Raw genomic sequence first — 23,217 nt, 5'->3', positions numbered from 1 at the left:
TTTAATACTAATGGACACTGCATTGATGGCATATTTGTTTGCATTGCCAGTTGTTGCTATGGCAGCAGTGAAATTAGGAAACTCAAAGAAAAAGAACTCATCTACACTCTTGGAACATTATAACTCAATGGAATGAATGTTATACTTTAAACATCTATTTTTTCATATATAAACTGGCTCCTCCTACGACTAATTCAGAAGCACTTTGCTTGCACAGCTGATGAAGGACCTCTGTCTGAAACATTCTTTTTCTCTGTAAACTCAACTTTACTACAATTTTAAACACACAAACGCACACACACACAACCTAAGGAAGCCGTGAAACTGGAAATTTAATAACCTGTATTTAGCTGTTATTTGAAATACAATTTGACGCATTCTGTTACCAGGCAGTATTTAACTGTATGAATAAAAAACTTGAACAAACTAAAAAAAAGAAGTGACATTCCAAATTTTCTTTTTGCTTTAGCTACGAAAATTATGAATGGTTGGCTACTTTTTTGAATAACTAGTCGACTAGTAAAAATAACTGATGTGCAACAATGTTTAGGTAGATGGTAGGAAATGCACAACTGAATACACCCCTTTAAGGCAACTGTATTCATTAATGGCAAAGCCTCTGTCAGCAGGATAATGAACTGTGCCACACTGCAAAAATTATCCAGTAATGGTTTGCGGAATGTGACAGTTGAGCATCTTGAGGGTTGAGCATCTGTAGGTTGTGCTGGAAAAACAATAACAATCCATGCCGGCTCCACCTTGCAATTTAAAGGTCTTAAATGAACGGCTGCTAACATCTTGGCAGCCGATATCACACAACACCTTCAGAGATCTTGTGAAGTCCATGGCTCTACGGGTCATAGTTGGTGCGGCAACACGAGAGGGACCTACACAATATTAGGCAGATGGATTGAAATATTCTGGCTGATCGGTGTATATACAAAGATGCTAGCTGGGTATTAAAATAAAGGAAAAAAAGAGCAGTATGACTAAGCACTTTAGAGTCTTGAGCACTCACCCCTTCTCATAGATATAATCTTCTTTAAGAGAGTTGGCAGCATCCTCTCCAATGAATACAGATGGTATGTCTATCTGTTTCACAACATCCACTACAACAGAACACAAAATGTACATGTGAAGCATATAAGAATCTGGCCTTTATGTGTGTGTGTGTGTGTGTGTGTGTGTGTGTGTGTGTGTGCACACACAAGCACAGGGACTTACAGTCATTGGATCCCATGCTGATCAAGTCATCAGAATCCACATTGTGAACAATGGCTGCCTTAAAGCCTGCCTTTTGGGCATTAAGGACCTTTGGGGTTAACAGAAGCAGCGTGTTCAGTTATGGCCATGTTATATGCACTCTTATGTGCCCATGCTGAAGACCTTCTTCAGTCATACAAGAGTACCCCCCCCACACACACACACACACACACACACACACACTGCCTATAAGGTAAATTATGAAAGTTTCTCTCTCTATAATCATTTCTTTTATTATTAGAGAGCAGTGTATAAGGCTGATATTACACTGCACTTCAATGTAGACAATTGTAATAAAGAATAAAATAAACACAAATTATGAAATGTTAGAGATTAATTAAATGTAAAAGTAAAATTAACAATACTTAACTGTTACTGACATTGTCAACTAAAAACTAAAAAGAATGACAAAATATTTCCACAAAAGGTCTACTTTTATGTCTTTCCACTAGAAAGCACAAAACAAACCAAAAATACCTTAGCATTTTTTTTTAAAATATTTGTTAATGTCATTAGGAATAGGCTACCATTTTATAGCGCCATACCACGCAAGCAAAAATTAGTAACATCCTTTGATTTATAAATATACATTAGGAATTAAATGAACATTTCACCTGATCACAATAGTAATCTAACCATAGCCCAATTCAACATTATTTTTAAAAAATGGCAGCAGCTACAATATGCCAATGCACATTCCTCAATGGGTTCTTCAGAATTTGAAGAACAGTGAACAGAACTTCAGAATTAGACAGTGAAATGTCTAATGTCCAACCAATCTAAAAAGCAATTAGGTTTTAGGTGTGAGATTGAGTAGATGTCATATAACTAATAAAAGGTGAGAGCACTTTTTCACTACCGTTGATCAGTTTCTTGTACAGCACAGTAGTGAAGATAAAAAGGGAGATAGCTAATTGTTAAACACAATAACCATTTAATTTCTGAAGCCCTGAGATGACTCCATCTGCTACTACCCTTCACTCAACAAACCACAACCCTCACTTAGATCCATTGACATGCCCAGAGCCGATGCAACTTCATTTCTAGCGATACCGGATGGTCGCCCCACAACAACGGACTCTTTAAGCAACCCAGGCATTTGGGCTGAGAGCCAGTCTACCACCAAACACCACCACCTTCAGCTGACTCACCCAATAATGCAGTTTTGTCTGAGACTCAGTGAGGAGGCCCACAACTTTCACTTCACTACTGATGACTGAAGAGGTTGTAAAGACAAAAAGGTGCCACATGTGATCTTATCCAAACTAGACATGCTTCACCTCAGTTACTATACCACAACTGAAGGCACATACTGGGATAGTTTTGAAGAATTACAGACAAAGTTCAGAGGATTCTTGGGAGCAGCTCTCATCCTTGGAGTCATTTGACTTTGGACATAAAACTGCCAGATTGATGTAAGCAGATCAGATCAACATTCGACATGAAAAGTTATGAGTAGTATTCTGCAAACCAAGAGTTAGATTATTCTAATGCATACTTCATCACAGCATGTAAGATCAATGTGGCAGACTAGCCACACATACTTGGAATAACAAAAGACATTTCAGATATGCACACATGGATGCTAGATACTGTAGTGTAGATAGTGGACTCTATTACATGCTAGGACAAATTTTTAATGGATCCCCCGCACCCTCCCTTTCTCGCTCCCATGGAGCAGTGTCACTACAATGCAAAGGAAAATGCAACAGAAAAAAAAAAAAGTTTTTGGAATTTTCTCTATGGAATCTGTGATAATTTCACAGAACTGGATTCCTTATTGTCAATAACTAAAATGCCTAAGAGATGGCAATGATGTATGCACTGGCATCACTTTTGTCAGAATACCTCTCTTCAGTCAGATTGACTGGCATGACTGCAACATGGCTGTGTTGTTTATTAGGAGAAAGACTGAAACCAAGAAATGATCTGCTTAACAGTTGGACTTGCTAGCAATCCATCGCTGCGTACCAAATAACGTACCAAATAACCCATGCTTCACAGACATCGATATGTGGCCAGGAATTGGGTTTTTATATGCGGCTACATGATTTTGATTTTGGCGCTAGAGAAATGTCCTAAGCAAAGTCTACAAACACTGACACTTGGTCATACTACAAAGCAATGAGATGTTGGTGACATTAAAGTGACAAGAACACCAATGGATATCATGTTTGCATCTGGATATGTTTGTACAAATGTTAATTTGTATAGTGTCATCAACTTTTTTACAAAACTATGCTAGCTAGCCAACACTGCCACTCTGGAATGTATGTAAATATATGAAGCAATATTTGTTTGAATTTATATAAAATTACTGACAATGAGGGGCACCACCTTAATTTTATGGAGAAGCAAGAGGGAGTGCTACAGCCAAGACGAAGAAGTCAAAGAAATAGAACTCTGACAGAGAAAAAAAAAAATAAAAGTTGAAAAAATTAAAGCCCTTGATGTAAGGGTTGGTGCCAGGCTGAGGCCCCCTCCGGCCACCAGAGGGAGGTCTCGAGTCAGGCACGCCACTAATTAGGCTTAACACCCAAAAGCTGGGCTAGACCTTATATAAGCCCAGTGACCCAGTCATTCAGTGCTGGGTCTTTACCAAAGTTTTGAGCCAAGCTCCTAGCCAGTAACTTCAGGTATTGAGGTCTGTGAGCCCTCATGCTATACCTCACTTCTTGTCTGCGAGAGTGTTCGTGCTTTTACACGTCCCCTCCCCTCTCGAGTCTGTCTCTCTCCCAAGGCTTCCCTTAGCCATTGAAGTTCCTCCCTGTTTTTTGGTTTTGTTTGGGAAGTTTTAGTTTGGTTTTCCCCAGTCCATCGGGGTTACTATTTTTCCCGTGGCATCCTTTGTTCTCCCTTTTTCCACACCTGCCGTGGTGATTAGTTTTTTCCTTTTGTTTTACTTGATCCAAACTGTTCTGCACATGGGCCCACCATTATTAGAGTGTGGTTGCTCACCCAGTAGGCTATTGGTGTTGTTATCACCTAGCTGACCTGGGTTCAAGTCCACCTTACACTTGAACAAAGAGTTAACTATATTTATAGCACATGGAGAACACAAGTTAAATCTTCTAAACCACCCTTCTCACAGTCAACAGAGCCTTTGTCTGAGGATTTGCTTATAATATAAATATAATTGGTGATGTCATATGTCCAGCATGTTAACAATGAACTACATAAAGTCTTAATTCCACACCAGGGCACGCATTGCAGAGCAGATTTGTGTGTTGAGATTTCTAAGTTCATTATATCCAGAGCTTCAAGTCAACTAAACGAAAGGATCCCAGGAGAAGAGCAAGACTGGCCAGAAGCAGGCTCTCTTTGACCCAAGCACCTGTAAATCAGGTTTGATCACTTCTATCTTGAAAGGCATCTCGAAGCACTCATGTAGATCTTCTGTAAAATGGCAGAAAGCTGCTGCAAGCCAAGCTGTTTTGAAAGTGTTGCAAGAACAAGAAAGAAGATATGAAAATACAGTGAAGAGGCAGCAGCCGTAATGCATGGTTTAAAACGAGAGACAGAAGAGGTGAAAAAGATGAAGCTAAAATTATGGCTCAGTTGGAGGAATGTATATGACCCTACAAAGGACTCTGGAAGAAAAACAGAGAAAGATTCAGCATTTGGAGGCAGTTAAGTGGTACAAAATGACCAAGTCCCTGTCCCCACAAGTCCTGTGTCCCAGTGTATGGCTCACACACCACAAGCTGTGGCCATCTTCTCAAATGAACACACAGCAGAGCTTGTTAAGCTGCTAGCAGGAGCTGTAAGTGCAAAAAGAATTCCAATCCCTAAACCGTCAGTATTCAGTGGAGACTCACCGAAATACAACTGGAAACTCTCCTTTGAAACAATGATCAACCAGAGGAACACTCAAGACAAAGAGAAGATATCAAGAAAGCACTTGATGGCCATTTCTTACTTGGAACTGAGTCTGCCTATTTTACTGCCTATTCTGATTTGAGAAGATATACGGAAACAAGTTTATATTGCAAAGGTTTACAGAGACAAACTTCAGGCATGGCACAAGATTGGATCCAAGTACAGCTTTTAGCTCAGAGAATTTGTTGATTTTCTTCATAGTTGTGAAGCTGCCATGGTCCACATGAAGGCATTGGAAATTTTGAATGACTTACAAAAACAGGAAAATTCTTCTGAAGTTATCACATTAGCTACCAGCAAGATGGAACCAGAAGGTTAATGAAGTAGAAGAGAATAACCGTTCTCCTGCTTCAGCCAATTTGTCAAATTTCTGATAAGAGAAGCAAAAATTGCCTGTTACTATGCTACATCTCTGCAGTCACTGAAACGAGGTGAGCTTGAAAAACCAAAATGCCAAAAGACCTCAAAGCCTTGCAGCAAAGACAGTGACCACAATCTCCAAAAAGAAGACCGTTATAAAAAAAATGCATGTTATAATAATACTGAACATACTTTGCACAAACGCAAGAGGTTTATGTAGAAAGCAGTTTTAGACAGAATAAAATATGTTCGGGCTGAAAGGTTATGCTTTGGTTGCCTCAAGCCTGGCCAGTGCTGCAACAGTAAGAGTGTTTGCGATATGTGCCACAAGCAACATCCTACCTGTCTGCATGCAAAAAGCGAAGACCAGCACAAGCCAAGCAAAATCAAAAGTCAAGAAAACTACAAAGACCTCAACCAAATACAAAGAAAACAACCACAGTTGCTACTTCAGAGTATTACTTCATGAAGCCAATGTGCAGACCGCTGCAATAATTCCTGTCTGGCTTTCATCTACAATTCAAACAGCACAAGAAGTCCTTGTATATGCTCCACGTTCTCAACGTCACAACCTTCATTCTAAGTGAGCAAACAAAGAACAAGTCAAGCTGAAGCTTAGGACCTCTACTATGACCTCAAGAACCACATTAGCAAGCTCTAAAAGAGTAACTGACCTTCGGCTTTTACTCTAGTAAGATCTCCTTACCACCAGTCTACATGCGAGAGATTACACCAGTTAACAGAACTCACATACCAACAGATGAGACTGCAAAGGCAGTTCCCATTTAGAACACCTCCACAAAGAGATCAAACCTCTACAGGACTGAAGATCTGCTTATTAAGTACAATTGCTCACAAGCCCTACTTCCAAAGGTAATTGTATCTAGCAAAGAATAAATCAGCCTTATGCACAGAACACAGACCTTGGATGGAGTCTTATTGGCTGTGGGAATACCTGTACAGACTATGGAGATGCCATTGGAATCAGCCATCGTAGTGAAACAAGTAACACTAGGTGTGGAGTCATTGGTCAGCCTCAAAACTGAAGTACACTACGTGGGCTGAACCAATGTGAAAGATGTGACTTCCTCAGACATAAGAGTCCTTGAATCAGATTTCCAAGAGAGAGATAGAGATAGAGATGAATTTGTTCCTATCGAAGTTGGGAGAAAGCATCACACAAAGATGGTCACTATGAAATGCCATTACCATTCAAAAGACGAAAGACCGAAATTACCCAACAAGATGTGTGCAATACGTCATGTGAATTTTCTTGAATGGAGATTAAGTACTACAAGACTACATAAACTTTATGGATAATTTCATGTGGTGATGCAGAGAAGGACCCCAAGGAAGAAGTTGGAAAAACTCCATGATTGGGAATGTACCAAGCAGAATTATCATCTATAAAATGAGGAAAAATAGGGGTAGTATCTGACTGTTATGCCAAGTTTCAAGAAATATTTACCTGACACTTTTATCCAAAGCAACTTCCAATTATGACTGAGTACAACTTAAGCAATTGAGGGGTAAGGGCCTTGCTCAGGGGCCCAACAGTGGCAACTTGGCAGTAGTGGGGCTTAAACCAGCAACCTTACAATTACAAGTCAAGTATCTTAACCAATAAGCTACCACATACATGGATGCTACTGTGTAGAGAGATCAGATGGGATGAAGAACCTTGGTGGAGTCCTGGATTAGAGACCTACCCAGTCTATCTGAAATATAGATTAAGAGATGCTTCTTACCTTTAGGTTTTCGCAACATTAAAAAAGGTTCACCACTTTTCAGATGCGTTTCCGGATAGGGTGAATGTACTTACCTGTGAGGCATTAACGAAGCTGACAAAGTCCACTGCTATCTGGTAATGGAAAAGCCAAGGGTTTCACTTGTCAACTGTGTCAAACTTGAACCCTCTGCAGCAGTTGTTGCTACGACATGCCCCGGAAGGAGCTAGAAATCCAAGACCTGCAAGCATTCTTTTGGACAAATTCCACAATTGTGCTCAACTACCTAAACAATATAGGTTGGAGAAGATGGTGGAGAATGATGGACAAAGAGTAGAAGAGGGCTGTAATGATAGAAGTAGCAAACCCAAGAAGTGGAAGGTGAAGGCAACAGTGGATTCCCATAGTAATCAGAGCACTAGGGGTTGTTACCCCCAAACTGAGAGAATGGATTCATCAAAGCCCAAGAACAACATCCAATATCTCTGTTCAAAAGATCGCACTCCTGGTAAAAGCCAAGATTCTATGTAGGACCTGAGGACCTGAGCTTGAATGAAACATCACACTGCACCTTCAAACTGTTTCTGGTACAAGACCTTAGACACACATGATAGATGTAAATGGATTCAACAAAAAAAAATAAGAAAAATGGCAAAAATAAAAACAAAAAATTAATAACTCCACAAAACAAATGACCAATAAAAGGTTAAATTTAAACCTGAAAACAAATGTATGTAAAAGAGGAATTCGGAAAGTTGATGCAGTTGGATAAGATGAATGATTAGTGTTTCATTAACAAGGATGAATGGGTAACTACACTAATACAAATTGCTTGCTATTACCTATTGACCTCTTTTTACCTGAGAGCAAATGGTCACCAGATTTTGGTCTTAAAGTAATTTTTTTTTTTTTAAACAGGATTAAATAGTACACAGGACTTATGTGAACTATAAATAAAGGTTAAATCTGCTTAATTTGAGCAATGATGAACGACCAAGTTTAGCTAGCATTGGCCTGATTAGCGCCAACATCTACAAATATTTAAACATTTATTTGCCTATAAAGTTGCAAATGCAGTAAAAGGCTACCCTAAACAGGCATCTTACACTTTTCTGAAACTAAGCTCATGAAAAACAAAATTTTACCTTATTATAGACTTGTAATCCTTGACTGGGTTATGTGCAATGCATGCTGAAGTCAAAATGGCAATTTGCTGGGAGCCGACCTAGTAACATGCCTGTAAACATTATAGGTATGCTCAAGTTTGAAAAAGCAGGAACATTACCAGATAAGACCTTTTATGTTGCATTTGTTTGAAACTTACTTTAAATGGGAAAATTTAAATGCAAGTCAAAAGCTACATAACCCAGCAAATACTACTGCAAAATGTCCTGCATTCACAAGATTTCCTTATCATATGAGATCAGGTTTTATGCAACAAAGTTTTTAGAAATGGGCAGTCAGTGTAAAGGAGAAATCAATATATGAATAATCCCTGGAAAGATAACAGAATTGTGTCAGGTAAAAGGCACTTTGTATTCTTACCAAAACATTCTTTTCATGCACATTTGCTGTGGTATTTGGCAGTTATATGATAACTTCTGCCCTTCATTCTTTGCAGCTCCACCAGCACTAGAATGATGTGTTGCTGGAGGAGACAACTTCTTGTTCTGCCTACCTTGATGTCGAAGTTGCAGTCAAAGCGTTTGATCAGTGCGATGAACGTGTTTGTCTTGTTGTCTCTCAGGGGTGGAGGGTCAATTGGTTCACATGCATTTTCAGGCCGGGCACCAATCACGAAACCCTGACAAAAAAAAAAAAAGTCAGGTTATTTTTGTTTCATTTGGTGACTGGACAGCTATGATCAATACCCATGCACTAATCGCATCTACTGTGATAAGTTTCATATTAATCACCGTCACTTTATCTAGCAAATTAGAAATGGTCTAGAATCACCAGATTTGATTCAGAAGTACAATATCCAGGGGATTCCAAGGGACCTCAACTGGCATGACAGTAGCACTATTATGCATCAAGTTATATCTCACCCAGTATCTTCTGACCTCTTCCAGATACACTGATCAGCCAAAACATTAAAACCACTGCCTAATATTGTGTCAGGCCCCCCCTTGTGCCACCAAAACAGCTCTGACCAGTCGAGGCATGGACTTCAAAAGAACCATGAAGTGTCCTGTGGTATCTGGGACCAAGATGTTAGTCCTGTCGGTTGCAAGGTGGGACCATGGATTGGGCTTGCTTTTCCAGCACATCCCACAGATGATCAATCTGATTAAGATCTGGGGAATTTAGAGGTCAAGTAAAACACCTTGAACTCATTGTCATGTTCATCAAACCATCCTGCTGAAAGAGGACTCTACAATTATGAAGTTATATTTGGATCGTGCCTTTCAAGGAACCCAAGGTCGCTTTACAAATCAACACACACAATGCAGTCACACGTTGGCATACTATTAGGGCATACTGTTACCATGAAGGGGTGTACTTGGTCTGCAACAAGGTTTAGGAAGCTGGTATGTGTCAAAACATTCATATAAATTCCAGGACCCAAAACATTACCATATCCATCCAGCTACCCCATTCACTGAAATGTATGCAGAAACAGCTAGTCCAGCCCAACATCTATACTGAAGTAGCTACTTGGACTAAACATAAGGGGCTGCCCAAGCAAGATGGGGTTGAGCAAGCTAGAGGTGATGGTGGGGAGGAAAAACTCCCTGGGTGGAACTTAGGAAGAAACCTCCTCTCGTCTTCTGACCACATGAGTCGTAAAGTTACTAGCCTGGAACGTGTGGATAAAAGTAGGAGTTTCTAAAGCCTGTTTTGGAACACCAAGTTCCAAAAGCATTACTGATTTTAATGGACAACATATCTTTCCATATAAATCAAAACTATTCTAAGATCACCTTTTAATGGTCTAAATTTGCCAAAATTTGGAAGTGGTAGCTCAGTGGTTAAGGTACTTGAATTGTAATTGGAAGGTTGCTGGGTCAAGCCCCGCCACTGGCAAGTTGTTACTGTTGGGCCCCTGAGCAACGCCCTTAACTGCTCAACTTGTACTCTGTCATAATTGCAAGTCGCTTTGGATAAAAGCATCAGTTAAATGTAAAATTATTTTTATGCCGAGTTGAGTTTTCCTCCATGGACCCACAGTGCCACCTAGTGAGTGTAATGAAACCCACTGTACCCTCAATGTGTGTGAAACTTTCAGTGTGGTTCAGTAGGTATATACACTATATTGCCAAAAGTATTCACTCACCCCTCCAAATCATTGAATTCAGGTGTTCCAATCACTTCCATGGCCACAGGTGTACAAAACCAAGCACCCAGGCATGCAGACTGCTTCTACAAACATTTGTGAAAGAATGGGTCACTCTCAGGAGCTCAGCATGGTACCGTGCTAGGATGCCACCTGTGCAACAAGTCCAGTTGTGAAATTTCCTCGCTACTAAATATTCCACAGTCAACTGTCAGTGGTATTATAACAAAGTGGAAGCCATTGGGTATGACAGCAACTCAGCCATGAAGTGGTAGGCCACGTAAAATGACAGAGCAGGGTCAGCGGATGCTAAGGCACAGTGCACAGAAGTCGCCAACTTTCAATCGCTACAGACCTGCAAACTTCATGTGGCCTTCAGATTAGCTCAACAACAGTGTGTAGAGAGTTTCATGGAATGGGTTTCCGTGGCCGAGCAGCTGCATCAAAGCCTTACATCACCAAGCGCAATGCAAAGCGTCGGATGCAGTGGTGTAAAGCAGACCGGCACTGGACTCTAGAGCAGTGGAGACGCGTTTTCTAGAGTGACGAATCACGCTTCTCTGTCTGGTAATCCAATGGACGAGTCTGGGTTTGGTAGTTGCCAGGAGAACGGTACTTGTCTGACTGCATTGTGCCAAGTGTAAGGTTTGCTGGTGGTGAGATTATGGTGTGGGGTTGCATTTCAGGCGTTGGGCTCAGACTATAGTAAATATTTCTTGCTCCCAAATTTGTGGGAACAGTTTGGGGATGGCCCCTTCCAATTCCAACATGACTGCACACCAGTGCACAAAACAAGGTCCATAAAGACATGGATGAGCGAGTTTGGTGTGGAAGAAGTTGACTGGCCTGCACAGAGTCCTGACCTCAACCCGACAGAACACCTTTGGGATGAATTAGAGTGGAGACTGCAAGCCAGGCCTTCTCATCCAACATCAGTGTCTGACCTCACAAATACGCTTCTGGAAGAATGGTCAAAAATTCCCATAAACACACTCAAACCTTGTGGAAAGCCTTCCCAGAAAAGTTGAAGCTGTTACAGCTGCAAAAGGTGGGCCGACATCATATTAAACCCTACGGATTAAGATTGAGATGTCACTCAGGTTCATATTTGTGAAGGCAGATGAGCCAATACTTCTGGCAATATAGTCTCCATGTATAACCTGTGTCTTATGGAGACGTTTGGCTCTATAGTCATAGCAGCATAGACTTATGTCATTCCTAAGTAGTGACTAATTAGCTTGGTGTAACCATCAAATTATGTTGTTATCTTGCTTCTGTTCTGATATAAAAACATTTTACTCTTCTTCAATTTTCCTTTCATTACATCATGTGTCTGTCAGGATAAAGGGAATTGGGTTTAATGTTTAATGTAAAGCAGTTTATTGAAAAAGTCTCAATTGCTAGCCTTATGAGCCTAGTTACTGAATGAGATATTTTGATTTAAACATGGATGTGGTCAGGTGATAAAGCACGTTTTGCATAGTGTGTTATGGGAACCAGACATACCATTCCTTAGGTATAAAATTATTAACAAGGAACTGAATAACTTAACTGTAAAATGTATAACTCTAATTCTATAGTATACCCCAGAAAATATGCCTTGGTAGAAATCTAAACTCCTCTAGTCAGAGCCCCCCCAAATTGTTTATATTGAATTATAAAATTTACATGAATTAAATGTGCATTCAAAGTAACAACTCTGTGACTGCATTTCCAACAAAATTCCATTGCTTTTACCCACTATAAAATGACTGGTAAAAATAAACCATGGTTCTTTTAATCCTGTGTGAATTATATTATCATTCTGTGAAAAAGGATATTTCTTGAGCATGCAAGCCCTCAAGGAAGAAATTACTTGCAGTATATAATTTGGCATTTATTTCCAAAAGGTTTTCTCAGAGGAGAAAGTAGCATCTGGTCACTTTAAGATGATGCACCAATTCATCGACCAGTGACCAGAATCGGCTGGTTTTCAGCATAATCAGACATAATAGCTGCGGTCTCATATAACCGATTCTGTGCTGGTCACATGTACACTTGTGCAGCACACAAGGGTGACATCAGCACAAACATAGGTCACACATGAACAGCACAGTAACTGCTTTAGGCTTATATACTGTGGACAACAAAATAAAGGCTCTTTTTTATATGACTTGGTGCACTTGTTTTCATTTGAAAAAGTTAAAATATTGCTCTGTATTTTATTTGAAGGTTTGTGACAAGGTTTGTCCTAGTCCACATTTTTATGTAGAGAAGGTTCCATTAAAAGAAAAGTTGAACAAAATGTTTCTGTATGCTGTAATTTATAATTGTTAAAAAGAAAATCTGAATTGGCTAAGCAAATTGCAGTCAGTGCATCTCTAGTTCAAACCAACATTATTGTTACTAAATGCAATTATTACATAGTTAACATTTGGCACAGAAGAAGGGATTAGGATTCTAGGCAAGCAGGGCATTTATCATAAATTTTAGTCCTAAAGCCTATTCCGACAGGATAGGTTTTACATGGGAAGGTGGGATAATTATGGGATAATAATCATCACCAGTGCTTTAGTGATTTTAGTCCAGTTCAAATGCACCATGTCAGTTATTTTTACCAACTGCAGTTCCTGGGTCAGGACAAATTCCCATACCTTTTACCTTCTGTAACGTGAGCTATAAAAATAACCTTAGGCTACATTAATCCCATGCGAAATGACATGTCAGTATACTGAGTAGTCACTTCCTTGTCAGTCATTTATGTAGAGATTTCTTATCCCTTGCAAACTTCAAAATTTTTTTAGACATTCAGTAGTAAAATTACATTACACCACCTCCCCATGTAAAACTAATCCAACCCGAAAAGGACTCTAGTTCATAATATCCTTAAATAGACTCATTTCATGCTGCAGTGAGGTTTGTGACCAGCGAAAGCGATGTGTTTTTGTGAACACTGAAAACTAGTTATGTGCATAATATTAGCAGTCTTAACATCACTAATGTATTTAATTACTGATTTTGGCAGAAAAGATAAAGAATTTTTCCCCATGGTGTATTAATTGACTCATTTAATGAAAGGGGCATATTCAAATTAATAGCAGTGTGGAGTTCAATGAGTGAGGTCATTCATTCTATGAAGAAACAGGTGTCAATTATGGCCCTTATTTAAAGAAGGAGGGCAGCAAATGTTGTACCTGCTGGTTTTAGCCTTTGCTCAGTGAGTAAAATGGGTCATTCCAGACATTGTTCTGAAGGAGAAAGAACTTTGATCAAGTAGTTGATTGAAGAGGGGAAAACAAAGAAAATGCAGAAAATAATTGGCTGCACAGCTAAAATGATCTGTAATGCTTTAAAATGGCAAACAAAACCCAAAACAGATGAGGGCAAGATTGTTCTTATTGGGTATAAAGGCCACAGACAGTTTGTGAGACGACCCATAAACACTGAATTGAAGCCACAGTACACTCTGAAGACAGTGAAGCATGGTGGTGCAGGCATCATGATATGGGGATGTTTCTCTTACTATGGTGTCAGGCCTATTTATCGCATACCAGGAATCATGGATCAGTTTGCATATATCAAAATATTGGAAGAGGTCATGTTGCCTTATGCTGAAGAAGAAATGCCCTTGAAATGGGCGTTTCAGCACACACACCCCAGCAAGCAGGCAACATCCTGGTTCCAAACCAATAAGATTCATGTTATGAAGTGGCCAGCCCAATCCCCAGACCTCAATCCGATTGAGAATTTGTGAAGTGACATCAAAAATGCTGTTTTTGATGCAAAACCCAAGAATACAGAAGAACTGTGGAATGTAGTCCAGTCAGCTTGGGCTGGAATATCTGTTTGCAGGTGTCAGATGTTAGTTGACTCCATGCCACAGAGATGTAAAGCAGTTATCAGAAATAAAGGTCATACAACTAAATATTGGTTCAGTGATCAACAGAAAAACTTAATCTGTAAACAACTTTCAGTTTATACTGTAAATATTCAAGTTTGAATATTCTTTTTTCTTCAGTTTCACTTTAAAAATTGATTTTTTGTTCATGTTTTCTTTTGGAATTCAATGTGCAGTGCTCCCAGTGCCTTTTGTGTATATGGAAATAAATGCCAATGAGGATTGAGCTTTAAACACACTGCTATTATTTTGCACATAACTGTACATGAATGTATCAGCAATTCGTAAAATCTCTCCCATGCGTAGTCTCTCTCTTTTCTGTAATTTATTCAGATTTCTTATCCTTGCTCCCAATAAAACTGCACAAAAGGAGACTGCATGCTACATCCAAGTGACTACATGCATAAAGAAATTCTCAATCAACATCGCATACTACCACAAACATTAGGGAGCTGGGCAAACATGCAATTCCTCACCTTTAGTCCTTCACTGGGCAGCCTGAAGCCAAATCGTGCAGGCAGATCATCAAAGCTTTCTGTTTTATTGTCAAGTGAATACTGAAAGGCAAAATGTCAGTTCTTACATGAAAATCTAATTCTCTTATAGTCCATTTAAATTCAAATATTTAATATTTCTGTTTAACGAAAAGAGAGTGGGAGTGTCACTCACTGCTGAAATATCTGCCTCGACAAGCAGCAGGTTAAGGAAGGCAAAGAGCTGCACAGTGAGGATGGTGTGCATCTGGGTGGCAGATATCAACAGCATCCCCAGTGACAGCAACATCTTCACACCTGCTGGGAGTTACACCAAAATTACATCACATACATCAGCAAAAAGAAAAATAGCAGCACCACCAACAATCACCCCCCCCCCCCCCCCCCAAAAAAAATCAAGTATTCCTTTTAGACCTAAAATCAAGGTGCAACAGAAACAGTTGCAAAGTTCAATCGTCATTGATGCCACAATGAATTATACACACACACACACACACACACAAAAAAAAAGGCCAACACCAGGATTTAACTACGCAAAACGGTAAGAGCCTCCCACTGGATAATTACTGCATGGGTGATTATGTTTCAGCTGGCAACAAGTTATTTAACCCTAACTGCTGCGGTGAGTAGCTTCTCATTTGTTAAAACAACCATGTCGAAAGACATCTTGTGGTTGTGGAAAAGATGTTAATCTGTTTCAGAAGGGTCAAATTATTGGTATGCATCAAACAGAGAAAACATATAAGGAGATTGCTGAAACTACTAAAACAGGGTTAAGAACTGTCCCATGCATTATTAAAAAGAGGAAGGACAGTGGGGAACACCATCTTCAAGGAAGGAATGTGGTCAGAAAAAAATCTTGAATGATCGTGATCGGTAATCACTTAAACGTGTGGTGAAATCAAATCGTAGAAAAACAACAGTAGAACTCAGGGATATGTTTAATAGTGAAAGTAAGAGCATTTCTACATGCACAATATGAAGGGAACTGAAGGGATTTGGACTAAACAGCTGTGTAGCCTTAAGAAAACCACTTGTCAGTGAGGCTAACTGGCAAAAATGGCTTCAATTTGCTAGGGAGCATAAAGATTGGACTCTGGAGCAATAGAAGAAGGTGATGTGGTCTGATGAGTCAAGATTTACCCTGTTCCAGAGTGATCAGCGCATCAGGTTAAGAAGAGAGGCGGCTGAAGTGATGTACCCATCATGCCTAGTGCCTACTGTACAAGCCTACTGTACTGTTCAGCAACGTTGTGCCCAATGAATGAGGTCCGCTGACTACCTGAATATACTGAAGGAATAACCTGCTCAATCAATGGATTTTTTTCTTTCCTGATGGCACAGGCATATTCCAAGATGACAATGCCAGGATTCATCAGGCTCAAATTGTGAAAGAGTGGTTCAGGGAGCATGGGACATCATTTTCACACATGAATTGGCCACTACAGAGTCCAGACCTGAACCTCATTGAGAATCTTTGGGATGTGCTAGAGAAGACTTTGCACAGTGGTCCAAATCTCCCATCAATACAAGATCTTGGAGGAAAAATTAATGCAACTCTGGACAGAAACTAATGTGACATTGCTGAAGCTTGTGGAAACGAGGCCACAGAGAATACATACCGTAATCAAAGCTAAAGGTGGTCCAACAAAATATGAAAAGGTGTGACCCTTTTTTTGGCCAGGCCCTGTGTGTGTTTATGTATGTATACACATGTATACACACACACACACACACATATATACACACACACACACACAGACACACACACACACACTTTATTTTTATTTATATATATATATATATATATATATATATATATATATATATATATATATATATATATATATATATATATATATATAAAAATTTGAGGGGGGGGGAATTCAAAACCACACACACATCACATAAGATGCTTGGCAATAAAACTGCACCCACACGCAGCTTTTAAAAACTTAATTACAAACCCATTATAGGAAACAAAGTGCAGTGTGCCCGCCTTTTGTCACCCTTAAAACATAAATTAATTTTTAAAAAAGCATGAGAACAGATTTTATTCATAGTCATGCAATACAATACATACAAGACTACAATTCAGTATACCACAAGATTCTGTTTTAGGTCTCTTTTCATTCTCCCTTTATACACAGTCTCTTTCACAAACATAATACTGGCTTTCCTTTTCAGACACAAACATTCTTCTAAAGTCTAGAACTGAGTTTCTAATGTTAGCCTAATTATAAGCAGAAAAGCCATTTTATCCTAGACCTTGATAATTATTTCGTAAAACCAAAAGACGTTAAGGAACTGTTGAATAGAATGGATTTATATAGATTAAGGTAATCTAACATCTGTAAAACTATACACTTATTAAAAAAAAAGAAATCCCATATAGATACACTAATCATAGATAATGCGAAGAAATATGCAGCCATGATGTTAGAGCATATTACCCCAATCAATTTATATTACCTGCCAATAAGTTCCACTGACTACAGTATTGCTTCTGATGTTTAACACCCTTAATGTTCAACTTTAACATAAACTTGCTGATCTCTTGAAACACTATAACGATCCACAATTTCCCTCTGTATCAATAAAGCTCTAGCTATATCTATATACAATTGTAAATCAGTTGTGGCAGGCCTACTGTTAATTCTTAGAATCACTTGCAAATTGGTCGAAAATGTATTCCTTATATAGCTTTTAAACACTGTAGTAATACACTGAAGAATAACCACTACTGTAAGAAAACCTTGAATGAATATGAATTTTCCATAGGCTGAGCCATGTCGTTTTTACATCAGCCAGTAAAGGATTCAAGTAAAGCAGGTCCTGCATTCTGATGAATAAAGCTGATGGCACTGACCTTCATATGAATTACCTTTTTAAACAAAAGATTTGGTGCACGCAGGATGGAAACGTTAAAGCACTGTGAAACTAAAGAATAACAACTGCAAATTTCGTCCCATTGCCAGCAAAATATTTTACAATGGTACTTAACAGCGACTGTATACATTCCCAGTCATGGTGGTCCAGTTCACAGTTCCAGCACAGATTAAGACTTTAATAATTATAGGATGAGCCAAATTGATTTGAGAGGATTGGTCGGGAAAAGGCAAAAACGAGAAGTGGCGTTCCTGGAGACTGACTTAACATTAGATATGTTTACATCTAAAACCAATTATCTAGTTTCTAGTTAATACAGCTACTGCCTCTGCTACACTAACGTTCAATTTATCCAACAATACTTCTCTTTCCCCTCCAGCAAGGCTTATCCCACTGCAACCTTGAAGTAAGGTAGGAACATGTATTGTCATATCAGGAAATCAAACTGCTAATAACGTAATTGCCATTAAGAAGCGTTCAGGTTTCTCAAGATCTTTATTTGATTTGCCTACTCGACGAAAGCCAGCAGTACGATGTCAAAGAATGTAGCTAACCGCGATCTTCGCCGAACAATGCTTTAGGCATCGTGTTTGTGGGTCCATGAATAATCTTTTAAAAACATAATCTTATTACCTCTTATCTCTCCAAGAACATGGTTTATTCAAAATAAAGTAACTAAGAATAAAGGTGTGGCTTCCATTTCTGAAGAGGGCAAGGCTAATTCGGAACTGGGGAAGGCCACGTTAATTCTTCCAGATTTAGCTAGTTAGCTAACCTAACGATGCATACTAATTACTACTCGGTCAGGAACCAATCAGGTAATCACAAACGAGGGTCACTTGCCGTTATATTGGCCGTCTACTCCACTGCGAGTTTAATAATAAGTAATAATCTTTGCCAAGTACATATAAACATGGTTTACTCATGCTGTGGCGTTAGGCTAGTAACCTGGCTAACAAACGTTACAATACCTAGGTTACTCAAATACAGCACTAGCAAGCTAACGGTATGACACTGCGATGCTGCAAACGAATGATACTGAACCAATTATGCCACTAACACTAGCGACATAACTAGCTAGTTAGCCATCTAACCACACTTGTCATGATACAGTCACGTAAAATATGACTAACCTAGCTAAGATAGTGGATTGCTACGCCAACAGACAATTCCCATGCAAAATGTGTCAAAACAGAACACGTCAAACCATGCTACTATGTAGCAGATCAATTTCGGTGAACTATAAAGTATGCAGGCTATTAGTTTGATAGTTTATCTGGATGACATTAATAACCAGTCATTCAAATTTAGCAACTAGCTAGCAAACAAGATCTGCCCTTTTGTTAACACAAGCTAGGTTAGCAAGATGGCCCAACGAATTTTTGAGGAAATACTATGTACTTACCCTTACATTAAAGCGCTATAATAACATGTTATTAAAACAGACTATCGAGAAAATGCATCAGTTTAACCTAACATGTAGCAAGCTAGCTACATCACATCGCTCCAACTTTCTTTCCCTGTGTAGATCAGGCTACAATACAAAACATCAACAGTGCTACTCACAGCCCAGAGAAATTTGTACTGAATGTGGATTACAGCCAATGAAACAACAGAATCATGAAAACGAACCGCCCTCGATGGTCCGTGTGATTTTTGTCAGGCCCAGCCACAACAAGCCACAATAATTATTAGGTATACAGGGAAGACGAGAGTCAAGAGGCTTTTTATAGTATTGATTTATTAATTTATGAGCATTTAGCATTAGATATTAAAGGAATGGCAGTGATATTAGTCATTATTTATAGAAAAGTAAAAAGTGATATTGTACATATATGAAATAATGCCTTGTAGGTTACCAGTAGCTGCCATTATAATTGCAATTATAATTTAATCAGCCCGAGGGATCTCACTTTTCTTCTTGATTTTATTTACTTTGATTTACTGTTGATAATGCTTTCTGGTATGTGCAGTCAAGATTTGACTACCCTAGAGCAGGTAACTGTTTGAATGTCTCTTTAAAAACATCAATTTTTCATTACACAATTCAGAAAGTATTTAATACATGGGGAAAGGTCACCGATCTGGGTCAAACATCTTTTTTAGCTTGATTTAATACTAACATAAGGTGTAGAAATAGAGAAGATACTACTCCAATCTGATGTCATCTCAGACCAGTCCCTCATTTCATACCAACTACACATGGGCCACCATATAGTAACTTCGCCTCGCTCCCACACCAGAATCACGATCACATCAGCCACTGCATCATTATTACAAATGTCCCAGACTTATCATTTGTGACTGGGATACCCTCAAACCCCACATAACTTGATCAAATGGCTGAAATCTTAGAATCAGTATTTTGCTGGACACTCAATGATGTTGCTTCTCTTAAGAAAAAAAAAATGTATGTACAAAAAATTAGTATCTTGGTATAATGATAACAATTGCAATTTAAAACAGAACATTAGAAAGATTGTAAATGGCACCACAATAACCTTGTAGTCTTCTAGTTTGCATGGAAGGAGCACCTTCTCAAGTATAGAAAAGCATTTATTACTGCTCGAACAGTTTATCCCTTGACCCTAATAAAAAATAACAAAGATAATCCTAGGTTTCAATTTAGTAGAATTGCACATTTAACTTGGAATAAAACTGACACCAATGCTCAGTTTTCAGCATCACATAGTAGTAATGAGTTCATGATTTTTTTCAATGAAAAAATTAAGCACTTTAGAGATATTCAGAGTATTAACACAACATCAACTTAGAGATCAGAACAACCAAGCCAAAAAAGACTAGAATCCTTTACTCCTATCCAAGAGCCTGAACTTACTATTACGGTAGACCGGTACCCAAAAGGGGGGGACACGCCCCCGCAGGACCAGGACCGTGTCACGCACTTTCCTCGCTCACAATCACCTGTCTTCTGACAGGAGACACCTGCACCTCATTGACCTGCACGCGTATTTATACACCCACAGGTTCAGAAGGACGGGGCTGCACATTAGTAGCCAAACCACAAGAGCCTACTGGAGAGAAGCTACTCCGCTGCTACCTACCCACTAGACTCGGCGACGCCACGTAGAAAGTATGAACAATAAAGAACTTGTAAATGGAACTTCGCCTTTCGCTTCCTCTCTGCCGCCCCTGTCACACTTACATCTCTGATCTCTGGTCAGAATCAAAGTTTTGAACCAAGGCTTAAAGCATTGATTATGGTAGTCTGGGCCAAAAAAGTCTTCTTTTTTTTCTCTCCCACAAACACAACAGTTACATCTTCTCAAATTCTTAATTGCATGCGCACAAATATAATGTTATGCGTCACTGTGATGTGAGGCAGGATGCAAACATGAGTCATATTGTCCGGGAAAACAAAAAGGCCTTTAACGAAAGCGAAAGACAAAGGATGATAACATACAACATGAATGCAAATAGGCAGCATAAACACAAACAGCAGCAAATCATTCACAAAGACATTTACCTATAACCAATATCTAGGATTAACAGAGGGGTATACATACACACAATGATTAGAAAGGAAACTACACACAGGTGAACAAATCAGGGAACACTGCTAACAAAGTGGGCATGGCAACATGTGAGGGAACAAATGTAAACAGAAGGCACACAGAGACACGTTTACATGACAAAAACAAAACATGGAGCCACATGGGGAGTATTACCATGTGAATAAGGGGGTACAGGAGGGGGGCATTACAATCACAAATTAAGAAAATCACATGCTCACAGTTTTTCGTACAGTTGCTGCAGTGAATATGGTATTCACTCATCCATATAAAAAAATATGAAAAAATATGGGCAAAATTGGGCAAAATTTGCACATCCCCAAATCTGTATGTGAATTCATGCAACGAGAGTTGTACACCTGTATAATATTCTCACACAAATACATTTTGTCTTTTATATTTTTCTCATACAAACACAAATCAATAGATGCTAATCTCTAGTTAGAAATAAGATGTGCCTCACCTTGGTGGTGTCATGGAACGCTTCCCCCCCACGAGTCAATGGGTACGGCCTGCCACATGCAGGGAGGTTTACTTGTTTGTAGTCACAACCTCGTGATGGCACGCACTTGTACGGGGTTTATGGTTAAGTGTTTGTCGGTCTATTTAAACCCCTGTCAATGTGTGCCTCACTGTTGGTCATTGCTTGTTAGCATCTGAGTACAATGTTAATATCCATGGTTGTCTAGCCTGTGTTAATGTCACAGTCTTTATCATTAGTGTCAAGTGTGTTTATGTTCATTGTTAATGTTATGTGTGAGTGCCACTATTGACTCTTACATTCTATGTTATTAAATGTTTTTCACGAAGTCAAGGGAGTCTGTGTTTCCTGTTCTGTGCCCTGCAGCACTCAGGCAATCGTTACAGGTGGTCAGCAAGAGCAGCTTGCTGCAGTTGAGGGAGGAGCTTAGCAGAGATCCATCAAGCCAGACAGTTTTACCTGCTGTAACAGTATCATATCCTATCCACATTGACAGGGACTGTGTAGAAAGGGTCTCTGATTTCAGGTTCCTGGATGTATACTTAGCCAAAAACTGGACTACCAACACCATTGCCACCTCAGCTTGTTGCTTTTAGATGTTCCAGGAGTTATTGTGGGTGGAGAATGTTAACTTTGAAACTATTCTTCTATTGACATGACCAAGGCCCCCATCCTCCCTTGCATTCTTATCAACTGGAATGCTGATCACAGTTGAGGTTTTAAGGTCCCTTTTTCCTTGCAGAGATGAAGACCTCAGCCAGCTGTGCTGTCTTCTCTGCAGTCTTGTGGTTTCAGTCCTTGATCCATACCTCCATCTCTGTGTTCATCATCTGCAGCAATTGCTCCAAGATCATTATCGCCAATATCTCCTTTGCTGATTTCTGATTTTGTCTGAGCCATTTAAGGAATAACTCAGGCAGATGAACAGTCACTCTCTACTTACCAGTGAACACACAACAAAAGGAACAAAGTGGAATATATACAAATAAACAAGGGTAAAATTATTAGGGCAAAGACAGGAGAAAGGAAAAAATGCAAACAAAAGGCTACTAATATCATACTATTAAACAAATGTCTCAAACAAATATCACTGCCTTCCTCCCTCTAGCTTCTTCTTCCTTTTATTACTCCTCGGCGTGGGCAGAGTCTTGTCTCGTGATATGCTGAAAACATGAAACTCTCTACTGGAATTTGGAACTGGATCTGTAATGGAACACAACCAGACTACACACACACACACACACACACACACACACACACACACACACACACACATACACACCAAATGAACACAGGATATAACACTGGCATGAGTTGTTGTGTCAGATTATGTCCAGTAATATAACAATGGCATGTTACCATTACCATCAGCTGTCATACCAGATGCCTGATGTCATGAATTGAATTGTCATATAAGTCAAGCAGTGTCTGTCATGT

General features: G+C 39.2%; 1 protein-coding gene across 6 annotated transcripts in view; it reads right to left on the bottom strand.

The window, feature by feature from the left end:
• Window positions 1–19,326, bottom strand: part of rnf13 (ring finger protein 13) — a 28,909-nt gene extending 9,583 nt beyond the window's left edge. For 2 of the 6 annotated variants that reach the window (XM_081708578.1, XM_081708580.1), the window contains exons 1-7: window positions 17,882–18,082; window positions 15,053–15,174; window positions 14,860–14,940; window positions 9,383–9,526; window positions 8,908–9,033; window positions 1,225–1,312; window positions 1,019–1,109 (exon numbers count right to left, since the gene is read on the bottom strand). In XM_081708578.1, coding sequence (XP_081564704.1) covers window positions 1,019–1,109; window positions 1,225–1,312; window positions 8,908–9,033; window positions 9,383–9,526; window positions 14,860–14,940; window positions 15,053–15,174; window positions 17,882–17,906 — 677 coding nt within the window. In that variant the 5' untranslated portion in view covers window positions 17,907–18,082. Of the gene's footprint in view, window positions 1–1,018; window positions 1,110–1,224; window positions 1,313–8,907; window positions 9,034–9,382; window positions 9,527–10,506; window positions 10,593–14,859; window positions 14,941–15,052; window positions 15,178–17,881; window positions 18,083–19,171 lie in introns of those variants that run through there. The other 4 variants (XM_081708577.1, XM_081708576.1, XM_081708579.1 and 1 more) reach the window with 4 other exon arrangements.
• Window positions 19,327–23,217: the final 3,891 nt, after the last annotated feature.

The sequence above is a fragment of the Electrophorus electricus genome, chromosome 26 (genome assembly GCF_041902795.1).
Source record: "Electrophorus electricus isolate QZ-2024a chromosome 26, ASM4190279v1, whole genome shotgun sequence".
Classification (NCBI taxonomy): Eukaryota; Metazoa; Chordata; class Actinopteri; order Gymnotiformes; family Gymnotidae; genus Electrophorus; species Electrophorus electricus.
This window is presented reverse-complemented; position numbering and strand designations above follow the sequence as displayed.